We start from the raw sequence: 25,693 nt of genomic DNA, 5'->3' as shown, positions 1-25,693 counted from the left end.
ATTATTTATTATTATTAATTATTATTAGTATCAACAATAATAATAATAATAATAATAATAATAATAATAATAAAATAATAATAATAATAATTATTATTATTATTATTATTATAATAGCAATCATTTCTGCTCAGTGTGTAGTATGTAGTTGTTGTCATGGTGCTGTGCTGTGTTGCGGTGTATAGTCTGTACCTTTGTCATCAGCAGTGGGGCTGCAGACTCCTGCTACCAGCTCTTTGGCCTCCACAGCCAGTTGGAAGGCGGGGTCAGGGAGCGGTGACGGGTGTCGAGGCTGTCTGTGGCTGGAGATGACCTGTTGCTGCTGATGCACACAAACACACACAGGTTACACACACAGATTACACACACAGGTTACACACAACAGGTTACACACAGAGGATACAGCAGGACTCTTACTGCAGCTCATAATGTGATGTTTAGAGTCTCTTACCCGCTTTCCTCCTCCAAACAGGCTGGGTGTTGTCAGCACTTTGTGGACGTTCTGAGGACACAGACAATCAAAGAGTTATAAGAGTTTTTGTGACAATACTGTTTTCTTAAAAAACAGTGAAACCCATACAGACATCAGGTCTTCATGTGACACCAAAGAAAGGATCTGAAGCTCTCAAACAGAGAGGTGAAGAAGTGATGAAGCATTTTCAGAGAGAGCTGAAGGCGGACGCCTGATTTTAAAAGCCAATATCCTGATAAATAGAGCTCCCACTAAGAATGAACTACCAACACGATGTGTGCGTTTACACTACATTTAAGAGGAGAGAAAAACTATGTTCCAGAGGACACATCTATACCTTCAACCGTTTGAAACCTGGATCAACATCTGTTTTTTCTTGTGCTACATTCATTCACTTTTTACAATCATTTAAATGTTTGAAAAGTGAGCAAGCTGTTTTGATTCATTTCAAAATCATGGAAAAAGTCCTGCAAATTGCAAAAAAATCAGAAAAAGGTGACAAAAAAACTTAACAACAACCCTGAAAATTAGACTAAAAAGATGTGAAAGGGAGAGAGAGACAGAGAGAGAGAAAATTATTTATAAAATTACATATTTAAAACTAGGCTTCAGAAAATTTTTTAATTATTTATATGTTCTTTATTTTAGCATTTTTTTTTTTAATGTCATTTCCTGTTTTTGGTTCTTTTACTTTTTTGGGGCTTAATATCAGGTAACTTTTTATGTGAGTTTTTTAATTAATGTCTTCAAATTAAAAACAAACAAACAATTTTGTTTAGGTTTCAAAGGGGTTAAGCACATTGATAGAGGAAGTAAAACAGTCTTAGAGATGGATATTTCCTACCTCACTGAAACAAATAAGCAAACAGCTCTTAAGTGGAACATGTTAGTACTTCTGACTCAGTGGTACGGTCAGATCCTTTTATGAACATGTCCCCTGATCTTTATTATTCTTAATGGTCTTTAATGCACAATTTCATGTTGACAAAGGAAGACAACACAGAGCTATCCAATAATGTCTTTTACACATGGACCAACCATATCATACCATTGCTCTCTTTAATTCACACATGACAACTGTCTTCAAATTTATTTAAAAAAAGGACTTTCAAAGAAGGGGAGCACATATCTGGTTTATCAGGTGTTGCAGTGCGTCTCTCAGCCACTGGGGGGCAGACTGACTCCATTTCATTTTAAAGAAGTGTTCTCTAACTGACTCTGCGTTGTGTCTGTCTGTCTGTTAAATCCAGAGTATCCAGAGTATACTGCATGAAGTGTCCCAGTCTGTCTCACCTGATTATGAGATGAGACAGAAGACATGCTGACTGTCATGCAGTCTGTTTCCACCCATTGGCAGTCTTGGGGTCTGTTAAGTACTTTGATAAAACTCTACAGGCCACCAGTAGGAATCATTACAGATACAGCATGGATCTCCTTAACAAGCTGCTGGCACAGACGCCACGCTAGAAACCAGACAAACTGTAAATCCTGAATCTGAGATATTTCTTTATAGAGCCACAGCTGATCTCTTTCTGCTGATATATAAAAAAAATAAATAAATAATAAATAAATAATCTGGCTAGACTAAAGTATATTTTAAATTTTTTTTAAAACATTTGGTCATTCTGATCTAGACTGAAGTTGGTTTAAATTTAATATTAATCTATCATATTTCTGTGGTGGTTTATTGATGCATACACATTTTTGCATGGAAGGGGGAATAGTGTATGTTTTTTAAAGGGGGCCTGAGGGTTAAACAATGAAGGTCTTACTCTCTGACAACATTAGAGGTCGACCTCTTTGTTAGAAACTAAGAATAACAATCTGAGCCTGTCAGTGACAAAAACAAACACTTTTAGTGGACATTAATTGATGGTGCACAGTTGCTCGCAGGGGGTTACATTGCAGCCTGTTTGCTATTGGACCAATTTAAAAAGTTGTGGATCCCATTTGACACCATAAAACAGGAAAATAGGGTCCATGTTGGAAAATATGGAACCTACCCTTTCATATGAAGAAACAATGAGAGCAGTGAGATGATTTCAGTGTGTTTTGTGTTACCACTTTTCAGTCGTACCTGTGCAAAGCCCAGCAGCTTCCTATTGGAGATCTCCAGTGTTTCCTGCTCAGCTCCGACTTCCTCAAGCTGGCAGTCGATGGTTGTCAGCCTCCTGTTCAGCTCCAGCACCTCATCCTGACACACACCACACACATCACATACTAAATAAAACAACAAAAAGCATAATAACAAAAAGGAAAATGTTGCAAATACTCTTAACTTGATCTGGAGGGAGTTTATTAATTCTTTTGATAATATACAGGAGTGTTAACCCTGTGTGTCCCTTATATGACATTTGTCCTGTAAAAAACATGCATCTCCAAAAGTAAACCTTAAGGTAAGGTAAGAAAATCGGGCCTGTTTACAGCCCTGTCATGTCAGCCATGAGATGTTGGATGTTTGTTTTTTGTAGGAAGCGTAAGGATTTTTTGCAACCAACAAAGGAACACTTTATCCTTAACCCTTTGAAACCTGGATAGATGCCAGTTTTTCCTGTGCTGCATTCAGTGATTTTCACAAGCATTTAAATCTCAAAAATCTTTGAAAATTGGTTTGTTTTCTTTCAAAAACACATACAAAAACCGTAATGTGCAACTCTGCAAGACAAACTGCACGAATAAATAAGTAACGGCGCCGAGATAATTATCCAAAAAATGATCAAAAAAGTATCCAGGAAATTATATTATAATTCTCTTAATTATGTATTTAAAATTTATGTCACAGAAAAACAGGAAATAAATTTTTAGCACATTTTTTGATGTCATTTTGACCCCCCCCCCCCCTTTTTTTTAATTAAAAATAAAACGTATTACTTTTCTTTGTTTAAAGGTATTTTCGGGTAATTTTTACTAATTTTTTGCTAATTCTGGGGCCATTTTTTGTTAAGGTTTTTACTGCTCTCTTTCCAATGTTTTTGAATGAAATCAAGTCAATTTGCTCAGGTTTCAAAGGGTTAACTTGTCAATAAGAACTCCAAAACTGTTTTGTAGTACAAAATGATGGAATTGAAAAACATGTGATTAGAAAATGCAATTAACTGTTATAATTCTGCAATTAATCCCGATCAAAAAAATGTACACTCATGTAACCATGCGACTGAGTATGTGCTCAGCAGCTGACACGTTTATTTTGGTCCTCAGAGGAGAACAGTGAAGAGGTTTCAGAATCTGCTGTCCTCCTTTTTGTTATTCTCTCATCACATCTGCCTCTGGATAAAGCTGTGTGAGTGCGTGTGCCAGCGTACAGCCAGAGGATTTACCACCTGAGAAGAAAAGCCACAGGTAGTGAGGCAGTAAGCCTGAGAGCCTGAGAGAGGAAATAAATATAAAGCCTTCCTTTTCATCAAAGCTGTGGGTGAACACAGAGACATAGCTCTGTGCAGCTGCAGCACGCTGACTGACGCTGCTGCAGGGCCTCCAGCCTGTGACGAAGGATGGAGGGAGGACAGAGGAGAGGAAAAGCTCGGCTCAGTGCTCTTTAAAAATCCACACGATACCATCTGCAGGGAGAGTGCTCATGTCTGCGCAGTCGATGAGTCCATACAAGCTGCAGAGGCTCTTCTACACACAGCTGCTTTACCCGTTTACTTCCTGTCTGCAGGTGATACAGCTGCTAAAAGTGAAGCTACCCAACAGACACAAGCCTCAGACTGACTTACACAAGGCTGTGTTGTGTGTGCATTGATTTAACCCTTTGAAACTTGGAGAGACATGCAGCGTTCAGATGCCTGTCCTAAGCATTTAAACCATTTAAAGCTGAACATTTTGTGCAATTTCTGTCAAAAACATAGAAAAAAAAAAACAATCCGCAACTTGGCATGAAACGTCCTGCTCATTGTTAAAAAATGTGAAAGATGCCAAGAAAATGATCTGAAAATTAGCTTTACAAAAGAGAGAGAAAATCGTTAGAAAATTATTAAACTAGGACACACACACACACACACACACACACAACTACAAATTTTATTTTATTTTACTTTTCATTTTTATGTTATTTTCAGGCAATTTTCTTGTTATTTTTTTACAAATTTCTTGTCAATTTTTGGGCCATGTCTTGTTGAGCTGCTTTTGTCTTCTCATGATTTTCAAAGTAATTCAACCAATTTGCTCAGGTTTCAAAGGGTTTAAAGGGTAAAGGGACATCATTATTTGTGCATTTAGACACACAGAGCCGCTGGAACTTTTCACATCATGTAACTGTGACACTCATATAAATGTCGAGAAGTATAAAGTGTAATATATCTTCTGAAATGTATTAAGGGTAGAAGTATAAAATACTGCAAAATAGCAAAGGTTAAGTACCTGTTCGAGACTCACCTTGGTGGAGTCCAGTCCTCGTGTCTGTCTCTTGCTGGCCAGCTGGTTCTTCAGGTCTTTGATCTCGGCCATCCAGCAGCTGAATGACCTCCTCGTAGTCCTGCTCCGCACTGCTGGCCTGCCGCTGGCCTCTCTCTGCCTCCGCTGCATGCAGACGACTCTTCAGACGGGTGTTCTCCTCCACCGTCAGACACGCTTTCTGGAAGGACCACACAGTGCCCAGTGGTACAGTCAGCATACTCGTGTAGCATGTGATACAGTCAGACTCCTAAAGCTTTCATTTGACATTTGTGAGCAAATTGTAGATTTACATTTATCATCTAAAACAAATTTCATGAAAACTGGCTTAGAAATTAAGCAAGTTACAGTCAATTTTGTAGTGAAATCTGCATCTCTCAATACATGTATTTGATTTCTAGTGGATTTTGACCTCCCCGATATGGCGCCCACACAGACGCTTAGCAGCGAGCTACGAGAGTCGTCGGCCAATGAGGTATCTAAGTTTCTATCTCTATGGTTATCTCCACCCTCTCATCCAATGTGGCAATGTGGCGATGGCAAAATTGCTCATCTCGAGGCTTCAAGTCCACTAACCAGTGGGTGACATCACCGAGGCTACATCCATTATTTTATAGATCCTTTCAAACTTGATAACATAAATATTCAAGATGGGTCCAAATTTGTTTCCTGTTGGCAGTAGCTGACAAGGTACCTTTAATAGGGTGCATTCAGAAATAGTTACTCTGAGTGTCGGAGTGATCTCTGGAACGAATTGGACTGTTTGTAAATTCAAAGCACTGTTTGAATGTACTCCTGGTTGAATGTGGGATGAACTTATCCATTTGTTACTTCATGTAGAAATACAACACTCGTCAGTTTGGATTTACAAATGCACCCATAGTTTTCGCTGACAGGAAGTAAAAGGGACCAAAGCTGTCTCCCTAGCAACAGAACAGTGATGAAATGGTCCATACCATCCCTGATCCACATACTGTCTTGGCTCTCACCTCTGAGGTCTTCTGCAGCTCCTCCTCCAGGGTTTTCTTGCTGTGCTCCATGTCCTTCAGCATCACCTGCCAAGAGAGGCAGCAGATGAAGGCCAGGAGGTTTCACAGCTGTGAGCATCAGGTCAGAGGCGCGGAGCCCTCTGTGCCTCAGTCAGACCAGACTGTACAACATGGAAAACACCTCCTTCTGCCCTCATTCACTTCATTTTATTTGGTTACTGCAGACAGTTGTTTTCCAGCTAAGCATTGGCTTATTGCTGTGTGCCACTGGACATTTTTCTCACATTCTCAGTTGCTTCTTTGGCTCTGACAAAAAAAAAAAAAAAAAAATCAGTTCTTTCCATATTGTATTTGTAAGGTAATGTAATCTGTAATTACTTCACCAGACTTTATTAATCCCACATGGAGGAATTTAATAAGTATTAGTAGTAATAGTAATAGTAATTTGAGTGTCAATAAAGGATTAAAAAAAAAAAAAAATATAAATAATAATATAATATATATATTTATATATATATATATATATATATATCTTTCAGTTCTATAGATTCTTTGCCACAGTTTTGCTACTAAAAGTTCATCTATCTCCAAACTTTTAGTTTGGCTGCACTTTGCCTCAGAATCAAACGGCCACAGCTTTCAATAAGCATGGCATTTCACTGGCAGCCGCTCTTTGCTGCTGATTGTTGTGTTTTTGGCCTGACTGACAGTTTAGGGAGCCTCTGAGTGAAGAATTTAACACAACACATTTTTTAATCCAAGAACATGTCAAATGCACTTTGTGTACCAAGCAGCTTTTGCATCCTTGTGTTGTGAAAGTTTTTTGGCCCTAAAGTTTGTCATCCTCTTTGTTTTTCTCTCTTTTTCATTACTGTAATTTAACTGTTATTTACGACATCTTTTGCACATCTGTCTGTCCTGGAAGAGTCCTCAGTCGCTCTTCCTGAGGTTTCTACCATTTCTTCCCTGTTACAAGGTTTTTTGGGGGAGTTTTTCCTTTGAAGGCTAGAGGTAGAGGTAAGGCAGAGGTATGCCATATGCTATAAAGCCCTCTGAGGCAAACTGTGTTTTGTGATAATGGGCTTTATAAATAAAACTGCCAAAGTAGCTGTCATGCTTTAAGTGATGGGTGATGGAGGCAGAGAAAAAAACAGTATTACATGATTTCACGTTTGCTTGTTAAAGAGTCTATTTGCTGTTGGAATGGAACTACATAGTAATTTAACTAGGTGGTTTTCCATTAACTCTCAAAATGCACACATTGAAACTACTAAAATATAATAGTAAAAATGGAATGAGAAAAAAAATGGAAACACATCCATCTGAAAAAACTCCCATAGCATAATTCTCCATACAGCTCACATATAGTAAAAAAGTATTCACACTTGCATGAGGTGATATTTCAGGTGATCTGAAAAAGCCATATTTCACAAAACTGAAACACTTTTTTTTGGCTTTTCTAGGTTACATGATGCTGTAGCTATGTGCTGGTCAGTAGGAACTGGCTCCCTCATGATGCAGCAGGAGCTACAAGAGCTATTACTCTTCAAAAGTTGAGTGGATCATCCAAAAGTTTTGAATCCACAATTCCTCTGTGAAATCGTGGACAACACCTCTCAGAAATACTTCATATGTAGCCACTTCCACATATAAGGGGCTTGCCTTTCCAGCCTTGGACTGGAAATAATGGTGTGGTGGCTGCAATAGAAATAAAACTGCTAATGTTTTTAACATCCATCGTCATGCTTCTTGGAATGTTATCACCAGAGGAAAAGTCACAGAACAGCACTCAATGGAAACACAGTCATCTCCACATTGTTTTTTGTTGACATTTCTAAATTATTGCTTAGGTTTTTGCGAAAAAAATCTCTAATGGAAACCCGCCTTCTGTTTATGCGTATTGTCAGAAGTCCAACTTTCCCACTTAGGATACAAATAATGAACCTTTGTGTGGTTGATCCAGAGGAACACATGCATGCATGAACTTCAAGGGTAATTTTGGTAATTTCCAAACTGAATCCCCTTCTCCATGTTCTTGTACCTTAGTGACTAATAGGAACAACAGATTTTGAAATTGGTCCAGTATTGAGTAAAACTGCAGTCAGCTTCAGTAAAATACATTGCAGTGAAATCTGTGGGCAATAGGCGCTGTTAACACCCACTAACAGTTCTTGGTTTCGACACTGAAAGGCTCAGATTGCTGTTTTAAACATGTCACTTCTGAAGGAGGATGAGGCTTCTGTCTCCCTGCAGCAGAGGAAGCTGAAGAACTGGACTGTCTGATACATGAGAATCAACAGCTGGCTTCAGAGGACAAAAAGCTGCAGAGTTTGATAAAAAGCAGCTCCAGGAAGACTGAAAGGCTCGCAGGCTGCAGACTTTACAAGGTCATTAAGTGTCTGACAACTTATGGAAAGGATTCCTACAGAGTTTACCCTTGCTGTTAAAGAGAAATACATGTTTCTTTAAACAGAAAATGACCTTAAATTCACATTGCCAAACACACCAGACTCCATTAAAAATATTAGTTATTTTACTGTGCAGAGAGGCAGCATAGTTTCACATCTAACTGACTGAATTTAAAGTTTATATTAACCAAACTAGAGTTGCTGATTGTTGGCACACTGAAGAGATGAATCACGGTGGCTTTGCTGATTTCTTTTTAGCTTCTGTTGACTTTTCACTGTGATTGAATTACTGATCATTTAAATAGAGTCTGGTATGTCTGACAATAGTGATTTCATGTTGGTTTCTGATTAAACAAAAAAGGATCTTACTCTTTAACAGAGAAGTTGACCTCCGTGGAAATCTTCTCTAAAATGCTGTCAGACACTTAGTCAGTGGCAAAGCAAACACTTTAATAGGGCGCACACTGATGGCGCCTTCAGGGCACTCTCACTCAGTGCTGGACCAATTTAAAAAGTTGTTGTCTCCATTTGTCACTCAGACACAAAGACATGGGAAAATAGAGCCTGGGTTGAAAATACTCAAGTTTTCCTTTAAGTGTTATTGTTTGTATATCTTCTAATTAAGACTAGAAGTGTTGCTCCCTCAGTCACAGCTGGGTCAGAGCTATATGTGCACTGTTAATGCAAAGAAAATGCAGTGTTCTTGTTATCCAGATTAGTAACTGGTGTCTCTCTCTCTCTCTCTCTCTGTGTATGTGTGTGTGTGTGTGTGTGTGTGTGTGTGTACGCGTTCACCTTCAGCTGTTTCATCTGGGTTTGCAGCTGTTTCACCTCGGTCTGAAACTGTTCCATCTCCTCACTGCTGTAGCTGCATTCGGATTCATACGTCTACACACATGCATGCGCGCACAGGCACACACACACACACACACACACACACACACACACACACACACACACAATACACACACAGACACAGTCAAGCGTTTACAGGTTACCTCCATGACATCAAATGATGCTACAATTGTTAGTTATGTTTTAATGTCCTCTGTGTCAGAGTGCCGTCATGTGAGAGGTTGCCAGGACTGCTTACAGGGGAGTGGAAGGCGGATGTGTCCATCAAACTAGCAGCTTCATGATAGGAGAACATGAAGGGACCCGCCCCTAAACCCAACTCCTCCAGGCTCTCCTGGAAAATGCTCCGGGTGGCCTCCACGAAGTCTGAAAGTCAACACACATACACAAAATGTGAATCTAGAAGAAGGGATAACTGCGATAAATTAATGCATAATAGCATATGTTCATGTGTGCTATTATGTAAGCAAAGAGTGTTCTGAGGTCACCTTAGATGGTTAGAAGTTAAGTTTAGAAAGGTTAGTTTTTCAAATGTCTTTTGGGAGCTTTGAGCCGAGTGCCATCTTGTTCCATTTTATTGGAGAGAAGGCAGACACTGCAACTTACAGCAAAACTATCTACATTATAAATAGCACTATATCCAAGAGAAAAAAAATATGTATTTTTGATTTTGGGGTGAACTATCCCTTTGAGTGAATGTGCGTGCCTTAAAGAAATGTAAGCATGTCAGTAGAGTGAGGCAGCAGAGACATTGAATGAGCTGCACAGAGTTCTAGTTTAGTGTTCAGTTACATGCGCTGCGCTGACATTAATTTGAAAAAAACATGTATTATATTCCTGTCTCTTTCTCAAATACACAGAGTAAAGCACAGAGCTTAATGTGTCATTGTGGAGTGAATGTTTTGATTTGGTGGATGTGAGGCATAAGCTGTTGTCATCGTCAGGTGTATCGGTTCTCCAGCAGTGCTCAGCACAAACAAACTCTCCACTCTAGAATGTTGTGAAGCTGCTGTGTTCTCTCAGTTTTGGTGGTTGGAGACTCAGCAGGCTCAAACATGCAGTCTGTGGCTGTAAGATCTTTGTCACTTTTGTCAGTTACGCCCCAGAGCTCTGGAACATGCTGCCTATAGATATCAGAGGAGCCAGCTCGCTAAATATTTTTAAAAGAAAACTAAAAACTGAACTTTTCAGTTCAGCCTTTAACTAGCTCTGACTTAGCTGCTTTGCATTCAGCTTTGCACTTTTGTACTGCTGCACATCTTTAGGATGTTGTATTTTCCTTAATTTTAAGTATTTTATAGACTATATTTTATGCTTATTTTTATTAATAATATCAGTGGGTTCTATCTTGTTTATTTTGTTTTATTTTATTCTTATGGAATTCATTCTTGGATTCAGTTTTTATCCTTATTTTTTTAACTTACTTTTACTAGTTTTATTCAGTGGGTTTTCATGTGAAGATGCATTCTGTGACATCCGATTCTAAATCCATATGCATTAATATGGAGTTGGTCACCCCTTTGCAGCTATAACAGCTTCCACTCTTCTGGAAAGGTTTCTACAAGATTTTTAATTTGAAGATTGTGTCTGTGGGAATTTTTGCCCATTCATCCAGATTTGATACACCTGTGGCAATGAGACTGAATGAAATAACTGAATTCAATGACTAAGAGGTGTGGCCCAATAGTTTAGATCAGTTAAAGAAGTCAGAATAAACTCTGGTGATTTTCGTGCAACTTCAGATGCTTCGGTGTGTATTTCTTCATACACACACACACACGCACACACACACATATATATACACATATATGTGTGTGTGTGTGTGTGTGTGTGTGTGTGTGTGTGTGTGGGAGAGACAAGTGCTGATAATTAATTACAGCCCTAAAGAAATGTAATTCTACCTCTACTTTCTATAAGTGGCTATGCTAATGTGCCATATACTGAATCTGACATTTTTAAATTTATTTGATGACCCCTTAATTCAGATTCAAGGGATGCACGATTAATATCAGCACGTTATCTGTATCGGCAGATAACAGCTTTAATATGAAATATCGGCATCGGCCTGGAATGAATTTTCTGCCAATGTGACAGGCTGATTTGATTACGCAAATCAATCAGCCTGGTGATGGCTGTTGTCAGGATTGCCTCGGGGGAGAGCTCCAGCCAAGCCTGTTCAAGGCCGAGGAATTCTACATTTTAGTTTAAAATTTGTAGGGCTGCACAGTGGCGTGGTGGTTAGCACTGTTCCCTCACAGCAAGAGGGTCCCTGGTTGGAATGAGGTTCTGCAGTGGGTGTGACTGTGAGCGTGAAAGGTTGTCTGTCTATACGTGTCAGCCCTACGATAATCTGGCGACCTGTCCAGGGTGTACCCCGCCTTCCCCCTGATGACAGCTGGGATTGTCTGCATGTATTTCTCTATCATTGTTATTTTATTTTTATTTTTGTTGGTGGTTATCTGTATGATTTATTTTGTTCACTTAAACAATATATATTGCTATTATTACCATGTCATTCATCATTGCGGCTTCTGTCAGCTGTCATCCAGCTCTCAAGATGTAAACTGCAACTGCGCAGAAGATTGTGGGTAAGAATAGCCAGAAAATCATGCTGGCTTGCAAACTGCTAAATGTGGCCAGATGTAGTAGGGAATCCTGGTATTTATGGCATACTACATTTCACATACTTCATATTGGGACATACTAAATCTTTTTCTGCTATACTAAATAGTATGGTAGTATGGGTATTAGAGTGCATGGATGATGTTCTTCGTAATTAGGTTGAAAAACATACATGCACGTATAGACATCAAAAATCGGCAAAAAGAGGTAAAAAATATCAGCATATCAGTAAAAAATCAAATATTGTGCATCCTTTGTCAATAGAATTTGTATTAAATTAATAGAAATAAGCAATTATCACGATATAATATCATACCATTTCTAGTGTCGCTCGTGCTGTAAATGTGACTTACAGGTATGAAGAGTCACAGAAATGTCTGCACGGCCACAAACAGACGCAAAGCTGCTTTATGGTTACACAATGTGACACCGCAGCCAAGTGACAGAGCCAACCGCTGACATGCAGCCGTCACACAGAGCAGCCTGTGATATGACAGGAGCTCAACACAGATATTTCACCTGGCTGTTAACACAACTGGAAGTGTGCGTGTGTGTTTGTGTGTGTGTGTTTGTGTGTGTGTGTGTGTGTGCGTGCTTCACCTCCATAAGCCACAGTGCCTTGTGGGTCTGTGGTCAGACTCTGCCTCAGCTTCTTCCTCTTCTCCTCTGTGACATCCAGCCCAAGGAAGGACAAAGCCTGAAAGACAGAGACAGAAGGTAAACAGAGACAGAAAGACAGCATCTTTACCATAATGCCTTAGCAGCATCACTGAAGATAGAGACCTCTGTCTTCATCTGTGTCTTATTTATAGAATGAAGGATGTTCATATTGAACTTGGCCACAGTTTCAAATAATGAGGTACATGGATGTAGAAGTAATTAAAGCTGCAAACAGCGATGAACGGGCCCTCGCACCCTCACGCAAGTCGAGGCTACTGGTGGGACTCTGAGTGATGCAATCATCCCTTTCAGTGAAAGTCGGAAAAGTATGCAGGGAGTTTGGACCCTTGAGTGAGATATTTCACTTAGTGAATTTCTTCCTTTGGACACACAAAATCTACGTCAAAACATGTAAATTTCATGAAAATCAATGAATAGTTGTTGTACAAGGTGTACTTCCTGTTGCCAGTAGGTGGCTCAGTGAGTATTATAGTTAAAAGACATGTTGATGTGTTAAGGGCTACAGCCTGACCACAACTGTGAAATTTGGGGCCAATCGGTCGATGCAAAGTGAAGTTACAACAACTTCCTTTTTGGTGGCCACCACTGGGTCTCTATGGCTACAGCGTTCATGGAAAACCTACACTTCAGAGGGAGGCATCATTAAGGTCTTAAAGGTTTTGTCACCAGATTTGAAGTCAATCGGATAAAATCTGTAGGAGCAGTCCATCAAAGAAGAAGAAGAAGAAGAAGAAGCATTTTCCATGACATTTAATGTTGCCAGTGGGGGGCGCTATAAGTATGGTAATGGTTGTCATGTAGATGTGTTCAGAGCAAGACTGTCATCAAACATGTGAAGTTTGTAGAAGATTGGACCATGTCCCTCATAGTTATAAAATACTTCCCGTTTACTTCCCAGTTCATGGCGAGACATGGAAATGTTTGACCCAGTAACAGCCACACAGTGTGACGAAAACTCACAAATGTAATACATTTTAATATCTTTGGCCTTCTGAGAGGATGTTTAAAAAAAGTCAATCAGATGAAATCTGTAGGAGAAGACTGACCCCTGAAAATGGCCAAAAATATGCCAAAATTGCCCATTCAATTTAATAATGGCTGACTTCCTGTTGGGTTTCAGTATGGGTCCAAGAGGCTTTTTTGTAGGTCTTGGGCTGTTACACATGCCTCCCAAGTTTTGTAGCTCTAGGTGAAATGTACTGCAGGGGCTGCTTTGTTGAAATCTGCAGGGGGTGCTACAAAGCCATTTTGGCACATCAGTGAAAAAACAATCATATCAAATATCACATTTTAGGACTTCTGATGTGTGTGCCACGTTTGGTGAGTTTGGGTGCATGCTTTGCCCCTCAAAAAGTGCTTCCAGTTTCATGGCAAATAATGCGTAACTTTGGCAACAGCGTTTGATGAAAACTCAAAAGTTTAATTTCTGCACATCATGAAGGTCTTTACGGTATTCTAATTGGATATGAGGTTAATTGGGTTAACCTGCTACAGGGGAAAAATAAAAGAGTAAATATAGTAACTTCCTGCTACCAATAGGCGGCGCTAAGACTAACATTCACAATTGCACTGCAGATGTCTTTAAGCCTGGACTCTTATTAAATCTGTGAAATATGGTAAGGATCTGACCATCTGGGGTGAAGTTACAATAGTTTTTGATGTCATGTCGAAACATCGAAATTGTCCACCCCACCACCGTAATCCCTTTCAACGAAAACTCACAATATTCATTTTCAAGCATCATCAACGTCTTAAAGATTTTTTGAGACCATTTTGAGATCAATCGAGTCAACCTGCCAGGAGCATGATGTCTTAGTGTAAAACTTTGTCTTTCCTGTGCAAATAGGTGGCGCTCTCATTATCGCTTAAGATTGTCATATAGATGTGTTCAGGGCAGGACTCCTATCACACATGTGAAGTTTGGGTCATATTGGACCATTTACAGCAGAGTTTCATACCACTGCCTGTTTACATCCTGGTTCATAACAGAACATGCAAATTAGATGCCTCATACAGATCACACGGTGTGATGAAAACTCATCATTTCAGTAACTTTTGCTGTCAAAGGTCTTGTGAAGGTAGCCATAACATTTGAAGTCAATGTGATGAAAGCTCCAGAACAAGTTTGAAAAATTACTACCCCTGAAAATGGTCAAAAAGAAGAAGAATTTCAGTTTCAAGAGGGTCCTTGCACAACCAAAAACGCCGTGGTATGCATGCCAAGCCAGTAGTTGGTGGTATGACTTTGTAATGACACACCATAGAGGAAGACCACATGCATGTGCAAAGTGTAGCTGTGACATCACCGAACTGCGCACACTGCCAGTTTACATGGAGACAGAGGGGGTCGTCTCTCGAACCCGGTTTCTTTTTCAGGCCTCCAAAACACTGTTGACATGTGAACAATAAAAGTGTTGTTAATTTCTCTCTGATTTCAGATCTTATTTCTGCTGGAACATGTCTGGTTGTGTTGAGGGGATTTTTTCCCCTGTAGATAGTACTGCTGTCCTCTTTTACAGTCAATTTCCCAGCTGTGAGGATGGTGCAGAAACCAAGAGATAACTTGGAAACACTCATGAGAGCAGACTGGACTTTTTCGGGGTAAGGTCTCAAAGAGAAAAGAGCCTTCTCAGACAGAGACTGAATACAGATGTTCCAGCTTAGACAGGATGGGGGAAATAAATTGTTTTTGACCATTTAAGCATGTAAACATGTTCTCGTAGAAACCTCAAATAGAACTATGAACATGCAAATGAGTAGAATTGGTCCTCTTTTAGGCTATTCAAAATGTTTTTTATGCTTTTTGGAAGTGGCTTTAGGATCAGCTAGAATTCACCTTGCTGTTGTATTATGTTATATAGTTACGTTTATATCTTTGTCTGTGAAAACACAAATGCTTCACACACATCTTCAGCACAGGCAGCACAGAAGTTCTCAGCAAGTGGACGTTTGTGTCAAATTCAAATCAGTTCATCCTTAAGTCTAAGCAAATTTTTGTGCCAAATTTGAAGAAACTCTTACAACAAGTTCTTGAATGCAAGGTCATGGTGATTTTGACTTCTGATCTTTGATCTAAATCTATTCATCTAAAATGTCGACCCTACAGACACTTTGGTGCAATTCTATCTTTGAACCGATGATAAACTGGCCTTTACAGAGTACATATTGTACAACAGTTAGTACCTGTCATATCCATCTGTTGTATGATGTCGATATGCAATAAAAACAGTAATATGCATACAGTATTGTAAAGTAGTGTACTCAGCTCATCCCTTCAAATTGTCTGTTTTTTCTTCTATGCTTCCTTCATTGGCTTTTTGTGCTTTGTGACATTTGTTTACCTTTTACAGTAGATCTCAGAGCTAAATTTATCCCTTATCCATCTCTCTCACTCTCTTTTGCAAATAAACCAGCAGATCAACAGAGAATTGTGCATGTATTCAACACTGAAGCTCTCTCTGTCTCTCTAATCCCATTAATGAATTGGTAGATTAGGATCAACCTACAGTTGAGCTAAATTAAAATCAAAGATAAAATATGGGAAGAAAACTGTACAAAGGGCAGAGCCAGAGAGCCAGGAGCCAGGAGCCAAAGAGCAAGACAGAGGAACAAGGGACCGTCAGCACAGAGATAGGAAGCTGGAGGGCAAGGCTAAGACGGAGAACAGGGAGACGTTGTGCTGAGAGGGTAAAAATAATGTACAGATGAAGAGCATGAGTGTGATAAAGCAGCAGAGACAGACTGTGAGAGAGAGATCAATAATTCGAGGGAGAGAGAGAGCTTCAGGGTGAAAGTGTTCCAAGCAAGTTAATCAGAATGAGAGAAATCCTCACTGTGAATTTATTTCATGGAGTTTCTATAGAACGCTGACTGAACTCTGTGGAACTGAGCCTTCCAAAACACATTGTAAGAGCTCTTTGGATGTTTAGATGAGGATGAAAAGGATGTGGATCACATGCTGTGTCCTTCACAGTCAAAGCAGCTAATAAGGGAATAATAAAAGCACATTTACCATACTGAATGTTGAGCTTAATGAGTATTAGACATGCTGTTAGGAAATATTAATATGGTTATTTATGGTCCCCTGAGGATAGATGCTTTTGGTGACCCCATGACCTTTCCTCTTGTGCTACCGTCAGGACAAACCTTTGATTGTGGATTGAAGATATAATGGGCAGGTTGACATGAATTTACTGAGCATGCTGTGGCTCATCCAACTTTTTTACATCTAATGTACCTTGATACCCTGATTCCTAATGGTTGAATGAGAAAATTTCATTTGTGTGTTTCTTATAAATTGTATGTTTTATTCATTCAGTATACATATTAGTTATCTATTAGGAAGGTCTGATCCAAAACATCTGTGTGGCACTAAAAAAAGTTAGAATTGCAGTGCTGTCCTGATTTTTACTGCATTTACATCTAATAACCCCATTACCTCTGCACAGACTGCTAAGGGTTTGCTAATAGTCAGAGGGTAGATGGGTGTATTTTTTTAGAGACACTCTGCCCTCTGCCTGGATTTTTTTTCCCTCTAATTTTCTTTCCTAGGAACGTTATGGGCTTTATAAAAAGGTAGCAACCAAGTCAAGTCAATTTTATTTATAGAGCCCATTATCACAAAACATGGTTTGCCTCAGAGGGCTTTTCAGTGTACAACATCCCTCTGCCCTTAGACCCTCACATCACCCAAGGAAAAACTCCCGAAAAAGTACCCCTGTAACGGGGGAAAAAAAAGGAAGACACATCAGGAAGAGCGGTAGAGGATGATGAGGGATCCCTCTTCCAGAACGGACAGATGTGCAGCAGATGTCGTACATAACAAATGAAACACAATCGTGGCAAAAAGGAAAGAGAAAGAGAGAGGGGAGGAGAGGGGGAGAGAGGGGGAGAGAGGCACAGCAATAATAGAAACAGATGCATGTCATATTACAATAACAATAGGTGTGAAATTTTTAATTGCACTCTAAGATGATGTTGAGGGTGATGAACCAGGTGCCAGACTGTTAGTAGGAGTTATCGATGACACATAGCGGCAAAAAAACCCACATGTATAGCAAGGTTAAAAACAAAACAAGAGTGAATCTGAGGTTATTTTTTACTTTCACTTTTGCTGGCAGGCATGTTTATGAACTGTAACTGACAATCCTGCAGAGTTTTCCTTCAGCTGTAATTGTGAAAAGGCATGTTGTGTTGTAATGCGATTATTTGATTACCCACATGATCCATCCATCCATCATGAGTCCCATGATATCACAGTTTTTGCATTTGCTCCATTACAGTAAATTATTTCTATTTCTAAAATTCCATGACTTTCTATGCATGTGTCTTATTTTCATATATCATATTATAAATGCTCTGTTGTAGCCTGGTTCTAGCACATTTGGTACCCTGCGCAAGAAGAGATAGCTAGAGTGTAAAACATAGATGCAAAAGTTCATTAGAAAGCAGCAGCATGTTGGCCAGATGTTTAGGAGAACCTCAGTGGCTGATGCAAAAATGCAAATGGTCCAAATGCAAATGCTACCATAGAAACAACATAACGGACTACGTAGACAAGGACCTGCTCCCTATGTTGATATAAAGGGCTCATTCTAATGTAACAAAAACACAATGTTTATTTTCAGGTGACTCAACCTTTAATCCTTCTATCACTTGCAAGGCATTGATTTTTTAATATCAGAGTTTTTGTTGATATCAACTCAAGAGCTAATTAAAGCTTCCCTCAACCTACAAACAGCATTACTTTACAAACTGAGCAAATAATAACACTAGCAACAAGTTGTTGTTACTTTGCAAGTCTCTAAGAACCTGCATCAGTCAAACCAAAATGAGCAACTAATGCATAAACTCATGGTGAGCATCACTGATAGAAAGAGACACAAAGATAGAGACAGTGGAAGAGGATGAGCTAAGAAAGATTTATGCACTTATCAAGGCAAATAAAGCCACATTTAGATGAGAACAGTCCTACTAAAAGCGGAAAAGTCTTTCCTTTTCATATTTAAAAAAAAATCTGTGAGGCCGGACACATCATAGAAGAACACTACGTGCCTGCACACATTTGCAATCCTCTACAGAGTGGATGAACAAACAAGGAGACGAAGGCCAATGCATGAACACATGCACGGGAACCAACAGTGTTAATAACCTCAATAGAGTCAGAAGCACAAACAGCTAAGTAGTCCACGATTGCTGTTATTGTTGTCCTCCTACTTGCACATGGCTAACTGTGTAGCCGTTAAGTCACCGGTCTCACAGGATACGCACATCTCCAGAATACAAGGTAATAGAGGGGTTGGGGTGTAAAAAATTACACCCTGGAAACCGATTTCAAAAGTATACATTTTCAGGCCCCCAAAACACTGTTGTCATGTGAATGTTACCCAAAATGCAACAAGAGTTTAATGTTTCATGCAAGAACTATTGCCATGTAAACGGCCCCTTAAGCTAAAGCAAGGAGTGCACCCCCAACTCCCAACTTGCTTGGCATCACACGCCAGGAAATATACATAGAGCAGCAAGGCCCTAAAATAACTGCTTTGCCAATCTGACCCGAGGACAGGACTCACCAAGTCCAACTTGTCTGATTTGAGGCGTATGAAGGGGTCCAGTGTTATTTTGGGTTTGGAGCCTGTTGGCGACCTCTGGCTGGTTGTACCTGCAGGAAGGAGAAAAGAAAAGAGGAGGAGGGAGGAAAAAAAGAGGACAAGTGAAAAACTATGGCTGATTTTGTCAAAGACAATAGAACAAGGCACTGACCAGAAGTCAGGAACTGCATGAAAAAAACTCCACTGTAGAAATACATTATGTGTATGAGATTTCAAAGCCGGGAGTATTGGCCTGTGGACAGAATGAGGACAGAGCGAGTGAGGCCACAGAACACTTAGTAAACAACAGGAGGAGAAATATCATGTGATAATCTGTAATATCAGAGTGGATGGACAGATAGTCTCTGTGGATTTGGAGGAGGTGGTGATAGGGGAGGTGTGTTTGTGTGTGTGTGTGCGTGTGTGTGGGTTTTTGTGGTGGTGGTGGTTTGGGGGGGGGGTGGGTGAAAAGCAGATGATTAAAAAGAGAGGAGTGGAGGAAAGGTGGATGATTATATAGATGAGAGTGAGTGAAAACAGTGAGAGGGGAGTGGGCACGCAGCCAACGCCTAATATTAATTTGATGAGTTTGTCTGTCCCAGATTTATGTCTGCTCGCTGCGGCAGCGTGAACGTCTGTGTCTGCACACCCCCTGTTGCTAGGGGTATGAATTCATTTCACTGACTACCCTCCTCCTGATCCCGTCCAGAGGATTTGCCCCCCCCCCCCTACCTCTGACAGTGGTGATGATTGACAGATCTGCTGTTGTGAAAACAGACGGGCTTTAAACCCTGGTTCCACATCATGCAGTTTGGTGGTTTTCTAGCATGAAAAATACACAAATTTACACATTTTTTCCACTTGAAGTAAGGAAATGAAATAAGAATCGTCACATCTATTTGTTTCATATATGGTATTTCTTTATGAATCAAGCATCTGCAGCCATTTTTTAGGACATGTGGATTGGCTGAGGAAAGGGCCTATAAGATTCTGGGTTTCTGTAATGTTTAGACATCGTTTCAAAGCATGTGCTTGTATTTTTTGTCAATGAAACTCTTCATCAGAAATCCAGGTTTACAAATGTGTACTTCAAATGTTAGGTCTAGAATAAATTTGGAAATATCAAATTAAAATGTACGAACACATTTTATTAATGGTGAGGATACCCAAAGACATGGAAGACATGATTGAGACAGTTTAAAAGGAGGAATTTTGACCCTGCTTTTGGGTGAAAATATGGTGTGTGTGTACATCAGTGTTACGCACACAGGTTTTTGCTTTTAATGTGTCCTTAGATGCTCACAAAAGCAATTTTTTTTATCGCAATGTCTTCGTGTGACCTGACCATTTATATTGTAAATTTTGCAGACACCTTTTAGGTAGACAGTGTTGGTTTATATCTATCTATCTATCTATATATATATATATATACACAATGACAAATATTTTGTGCAAAATATGGATGCTTCACACGTAGAACATCTCTATAATCAGCAGAGTTTCAAGATTAGAGTCACCATTTCAGTATCTGACCAAATGTCTCCCTCCTGTTCCTGGGTCATGAGGTTAATGAATGGCCAGAAAAAGTGTTTTTGCAGAACACTATGAGGTCACAGCAAAGTTAACCTTTGACATCTTGGATATTAAAAGACATCACTTCATCATTATATCCACTCAGACATTAATGTGAAGTTTTGTCGTTATCAGTGTATTAATTCTTGCGTAGTGGCCAAAATCATGTTTGGTTAGATAACAGTGACCTTCGACCATCAGATTCTAATCAGTTCATTCTTGAGTTCAACTGGACATGCAGAATTTGAGGAAACTCCTGCCAGCCCTTCTTAAGATATTAAATTCATGAGAATCAGACAGACACAAGGTCACGGTGACCTTGACATTTGAAAAAACTCAAATCTGTATTGTTGAAAAATCTCCTCAGTGTATCCTTGCATTCAACTGGATGTTTGTGCCAAATATGAAGAAATTCCCTCAATGCATTTTTAAGATACTGCGTTCACAAGACACGGACAGATGGACGACCTGCAGACATTATGCCTCCAGCCAAAGCTGTCTCTAGCAGAGAGGCATAAAAACAATAAACATTTTTTGTTTTTTATTTTGCAGGTTAACAAAGTTTGGTATAGCACCGGCACTGACATTATTTCTGAACATCAATTCACAAGCAGAAACTCTCATTGACCCTAAGCAAACAGCAGAAACAGCAGAAACAGCAGTCTTGATTTCAGTTTTGATTTTCAAATTACATATGTTTCTAGTCTGTCTTTGCAGTAGAGAGACTCAAATACTTTTGAAATTGGTGCTGCATGACCAGAAATAAAATCAGAGGAAAAAGACAGTTTTGCTCAAGTGGTAGGAAAACCTACAACTACCAGAATGCACTGAACACTCCTGTTGGTGGGTGTCATAATGTCAACCTATAAGTACTAACCAGTGAGCTAAAAAACGTGTCTGAAAATATTTGAGGAGGAAAACAGACAACAACAAAAAGTAACAAACTGCGGATATTTGATTAGCACTGCTTGGTTTTATTGTTTGATCTCAGTTTTTCTGGATTTGTTTTCACTGGGCAGGACTCAGTATGGCGCTCACTTCCTGTTCACAAATACAGCTAAAAAGGTCACTAAAATATGCTCCTGAAAACATTTTAGACAAGAAACAGGCAGTGCAGTGACAAAATCTTGATTTATATTCAATCGGCACTACTTAGTTACTTACAAGGAGCTGTTTGTTGATTTTAGAAAGAAGGCGACAAAGCGACACACCTCTGTCTGCATCAGTGGAGCTAACGTGGAGCAGGTGAACAGCTATAGGAACCTTGTAATTACCATCACTGAGAACCTGTCTTTGTCATCACACGTCACCACCCAGGTTAAAAAAGCACAAAAAAGGCTCTACTTCCTACGGAAACTTAGGAAGGCTAAAATCCAGAGCAAGATCCTGGTTAACTTCTGCAGAGGAGCAATAGAAAGCATACTGACTGGAAACATAACAAACGTGGTTCATGCTCAGCCCAGGACAGTAAGGCTCTACAGCGGGTGATTAAAGCTGCCCAGAACATCACTGGTTCCCATTCACAGAGCATCAGTGACCTCGGTGAAGTGAGGTGTCTGCACAGAGCCCAAAGGATACTGAAAGACAGCAGCCACAGTCTGTTCACCCTGCTGCCATCTGGGAAAAGATACAGAAGTATCTGCTGCAGAACCACCAGACTACAGAGCAGCTTCTTTCCCCAGACTGTGAGAGTCTTCAGCTCCTCCTTCGAAGCCAAAAAGATGTAGCAGAATTTAGGATCAACTTTAATTTAATTTCTTCTTAAACCACGTTTAAGAAAAATGACAATAAATCTACCTTGTACCTTTTACCTTAGTTTTACCATTTGTTAGGATTTCGGCCCAAGCTTGATCAACAGAGAGAGGGACGGGTTTGTCTCTTGATCAGCTGTATTTTCTATATGCCTCTTGGCGGCATGGGTGGTGGGCAATACACAGACATGGAAGTATAGCCTATGGTGCAACAGCCCCAAGAACCAGCAAAACTCCAGCAAATGATGTCTAAAGCATCAAATTGTGCCAGGAAGGAGGTGGGATATCTAGGCACTGGTTAATGTTTGAGGGGTAAATGTGTTACTTGTTGGTCTGGAACAGTGGTCTGCAGCTTGGCAGGCATCTATGTATGCTCCAGGTTTAGTCCATGTGCAGACAAGTTGAGTAAGTCTGGTGTTATGTATTATGAATCGTGTTAATAAAAGAAACAAAAGACAGCCGCTGCCTCCTGATAATATTTCTACCCAACACTACAGTGCCTGGCCAAGGTGTCACACCATCCCCTCCACCTCCTGATGAATACTACGTCACGCGACTGGGCTGAAGTACATTAGGACCCCAGGTGATACTGGTTGCGTGCACATCGGGTTTTACTCATATCGACACAGTTTATCTCCCTAACAGGATTGATACCTGTGGTGTCCTGTGCCCATGTTGTGTTGCGGAACAGGTCGGACGCTGCATGAGAGATAAGAGATGAGAGGTTAAGAGGAGGGTCAGGCTGGCCGACAGATCAGCTGACTAAAGGGGATGTGTGTGCGGGAGTTTACGTATATGTGTGTATGACCCAGTGACATCATTGAGGTAAGGAGGCTTTAGTTAAAGTACAGGAGCCCAGGAAGGTGGTGGAATTAAATGCGCTTTTACTCAAAGTGGTAAATCATTGAGGCTGAAGTCTTGCATCCTATAACTGAACAAGAATGAAATAATACAGAAATGATTATTGTCACAAGTCAATGCCAGTCTTTGATATATATAAAATAATAAAAATCATATCCATCCAGCTTTTGTATGTGCTCACCTCAGCTCAAACTGCTGACATCTGTCATGGCTAGCAACTGGCTAAACCAATAAGAGCCTGGATGGGAGCTAAGTGGTCACAGCACCTAGGAAATAACCTTGACTGGGGTAATCCAGGCCAATAGGATTGGGACGGGCTGACAGGTGGCTCTGAGCTGGGACCCACGGGCGACTCTTCACATTAGAGCTGCTGGGCTGTTTGAAATCTGTCTGTTTCATCATCAAGCACTTTATCTTTCACTATAAACTAACTGCTGTATGTTATTTTTTGTCTTTAACTTCCTCAGAAAAAATATGTTGTTCTTGTGTGCACTGGCTGAGAACTGTGCAAAAAAAACCCCCTGTTACATCTTTATCAATATTCACATTAGTCACTTAATCCCTTGAAATCTGTATTGACATTACTTTTCTTGTGCTGTGCTCAAATGCCTTCACAAGTCTTTCAGCCTTCAAAACTTAAGCAAATTGTTTTGCTTTCTTTTGAAAACATAGGAAAACGGTAATGAGCAACTTGGCAAGAAGTGTTTTGCAAGTTGCATGAAATAAGTATATTGAGAAAACTATTTTCAAAAAATGTCCAAAAACTACTTTATTAGAGTTATTATTTTATAAGCACATTTTTTTCTGGTCATTTTCTACTTTGACTGTTTTTGTTTTTTGATTTTACCTTTTTGTTTGATTGATTTATTTATTTATTCATTCATGTTTTGCTAGTAGTTATTAATTGCCTTCTTCCAGTGTTTTTGAAAGAAATCAAGCCAACCTGGTTCGGTTTCCGAAGGTTAACCTACAGTAACAATACATTAACTAGCATGTGTTGTGTCCAGTTAGTCAGAGTTTGCATGTTCTCCCTGTTACAGCCTTCAGTTTTCTCTGGCTTATTGTGAGTTTAAATGTTTCCTCTGTCTCTGTGTGTCAGCCCAGCGATAGTCTGGTGTACCCCGCCTCTAACACACATCACCACCCAGGTGATAGGCTCCAGCTCCCTGTGACCCTGAATAGGATACATGTTAAAGACAATGGAAGGATGGATCTTTAGTTCGAATAGTTAGCATTTTTACTCTGATTTAATTCTGCTGAATTTGGTGTGATTTCTGTTATAAATTGTGTAATAAAGATTTCCTGTTTCCATGTTCATTTTGGTGCATCTCCCTTTTGTGATCACTTGAGCCAGGTCCTAACAGTGTTTAATGCTTTTTCTACATTCTCTCATTCAACTCAGTCTCTGTCTTGAGACAGCCAAAGCATATCTGGAATACCCCTCGTCATTTCTCCTGCACTTAGCTGTCGCTGCCTCTGCCCTCTGCTGAGCATCAACAAAAATGCAGTATGACATAGTTTATTCAAGTTATTTATCCAAATTATGAGCACTTCTTTCATCTGAGCTCAGTGGGAGTCTTATGTTTTGCCTTCAACTATTGCACACAGTGTTTCTCCACCCTGCTCTGAGGAGAGAGTAGAGAGTAGTGCTGGGCTTACTACAACCTCACTCACCACTGCCAGTATGTGAGCCTGAGCAAAAAGCCAACATGGTTTATTTTTTAATAAGACATAATCCGCCAAAAAGATGTGAGTATGATGAAAATAAACACTTGAGGGAATACATCTCATTCAGGTAACTCACAGAGGATACTGTCTTAAAGGGACAGAGAAACTTCCTTGAGACAACAATGAGGCCAAAAAGATTAAAGGGAGGGTTTTTCATTTTATACTTTATCTTGCAAAATAAATAATAATAATAACACCATGCAAATGCATTGTAGAGCCAATAATTTGTTCGTATTGTCAAGCACAGGCTACACATTGGATTGATTTAGATAGTTGTAAGAAGCCTACTTAAAGTGTACGCTGTGCAGCTGTGTTATCTAGCAGAACAGAAGTTTCAGATCAGAACTCAGTATTGACAGATACTTAATACTAAATTACTCCGATCGGGATCGGGGGCAAAAAACGTGATTGGAATATCCTTAATCAGGATTAGGATTTTTTTTTTAAATAACCATCCTCCTCCCTTATTACTGTCTTCCTGTTTACTTGTATACTGTATTTTCCAAAGCAGCTCTGCCATAAATAACCTTTAAAGGACTATTAAACACCTGCCAAATCAGATCTGAGACTGTTGGTGATTTGTCCTAAAAGTCCCTGAAATCAGACACATATTAGATAAAGCCAGCTGATCCCAGAATAAATAACGGGGAACATTTGCTCCCTCAGAGATTTCAGAGATTGGGGATTAAGAGAAGAGGATGGGATTTAACAGAGACCACGGCACAGTAGGGGACCTCCGAGTACACAGAAATGTGAGAGATCATGAGAGAGT

General features: G+C 39.8%; 1 protein-coding gene across 1 annotated transcript in view; it reads right to left on the bottom strand.

The window, feature by feature from the left end:
- si:dkeyp-72e1.9 (syntaxin-binding protein 4) overlaps nt 1-25,693 on the bottom strand; it is a 124,408-nt gene that overhangs the window by 2,634 nt on the left and 96,081 nt on the right. Inside the window, 11 exon segments of the mRNA XM_042505628.1 lie at nt 193-285; nt 288-322; nt 456-502; nt 2,550-2,666; nt 4,847-4,915; nt 4,917-5,045; nt 5,854-5,919; nt 9,057-9,149; nt 9,355-9,482; nt 12,339-12,435; nt 18,992-19,080. Coding sequence (XP_042361562.1) covers nt 193-285; nt 288-322; nt 456-502; nt 2,550-2,666; nt 4,847-4,915; nt 4,917-5,045; nt 5,854-5,919; nt 9,057-9,149; nt 9,355-9,482; nt 12,339-12,435; nt 18,992-19,080 — 963 coding nt within the window.

Source organism: Plectropomus leopardus, chromosome 17, assembly GCF_008729295.1.
Source record: "Plectropomus leopardus isolate mb chromosome 17, YSFRI_Pleo_2.0, whole genome shotgun sequence".
NCBI classification, from domain to species: domain Eukaryota; kingdom Metazoa; phylum Chordata; class Actinopteri; order Perciformes; family Serranidae; genus Plectropomus; species Plectropomus leopardus.
This window is presented reverse-complemented; position numbering and strand designations above follow the sequence as displayed.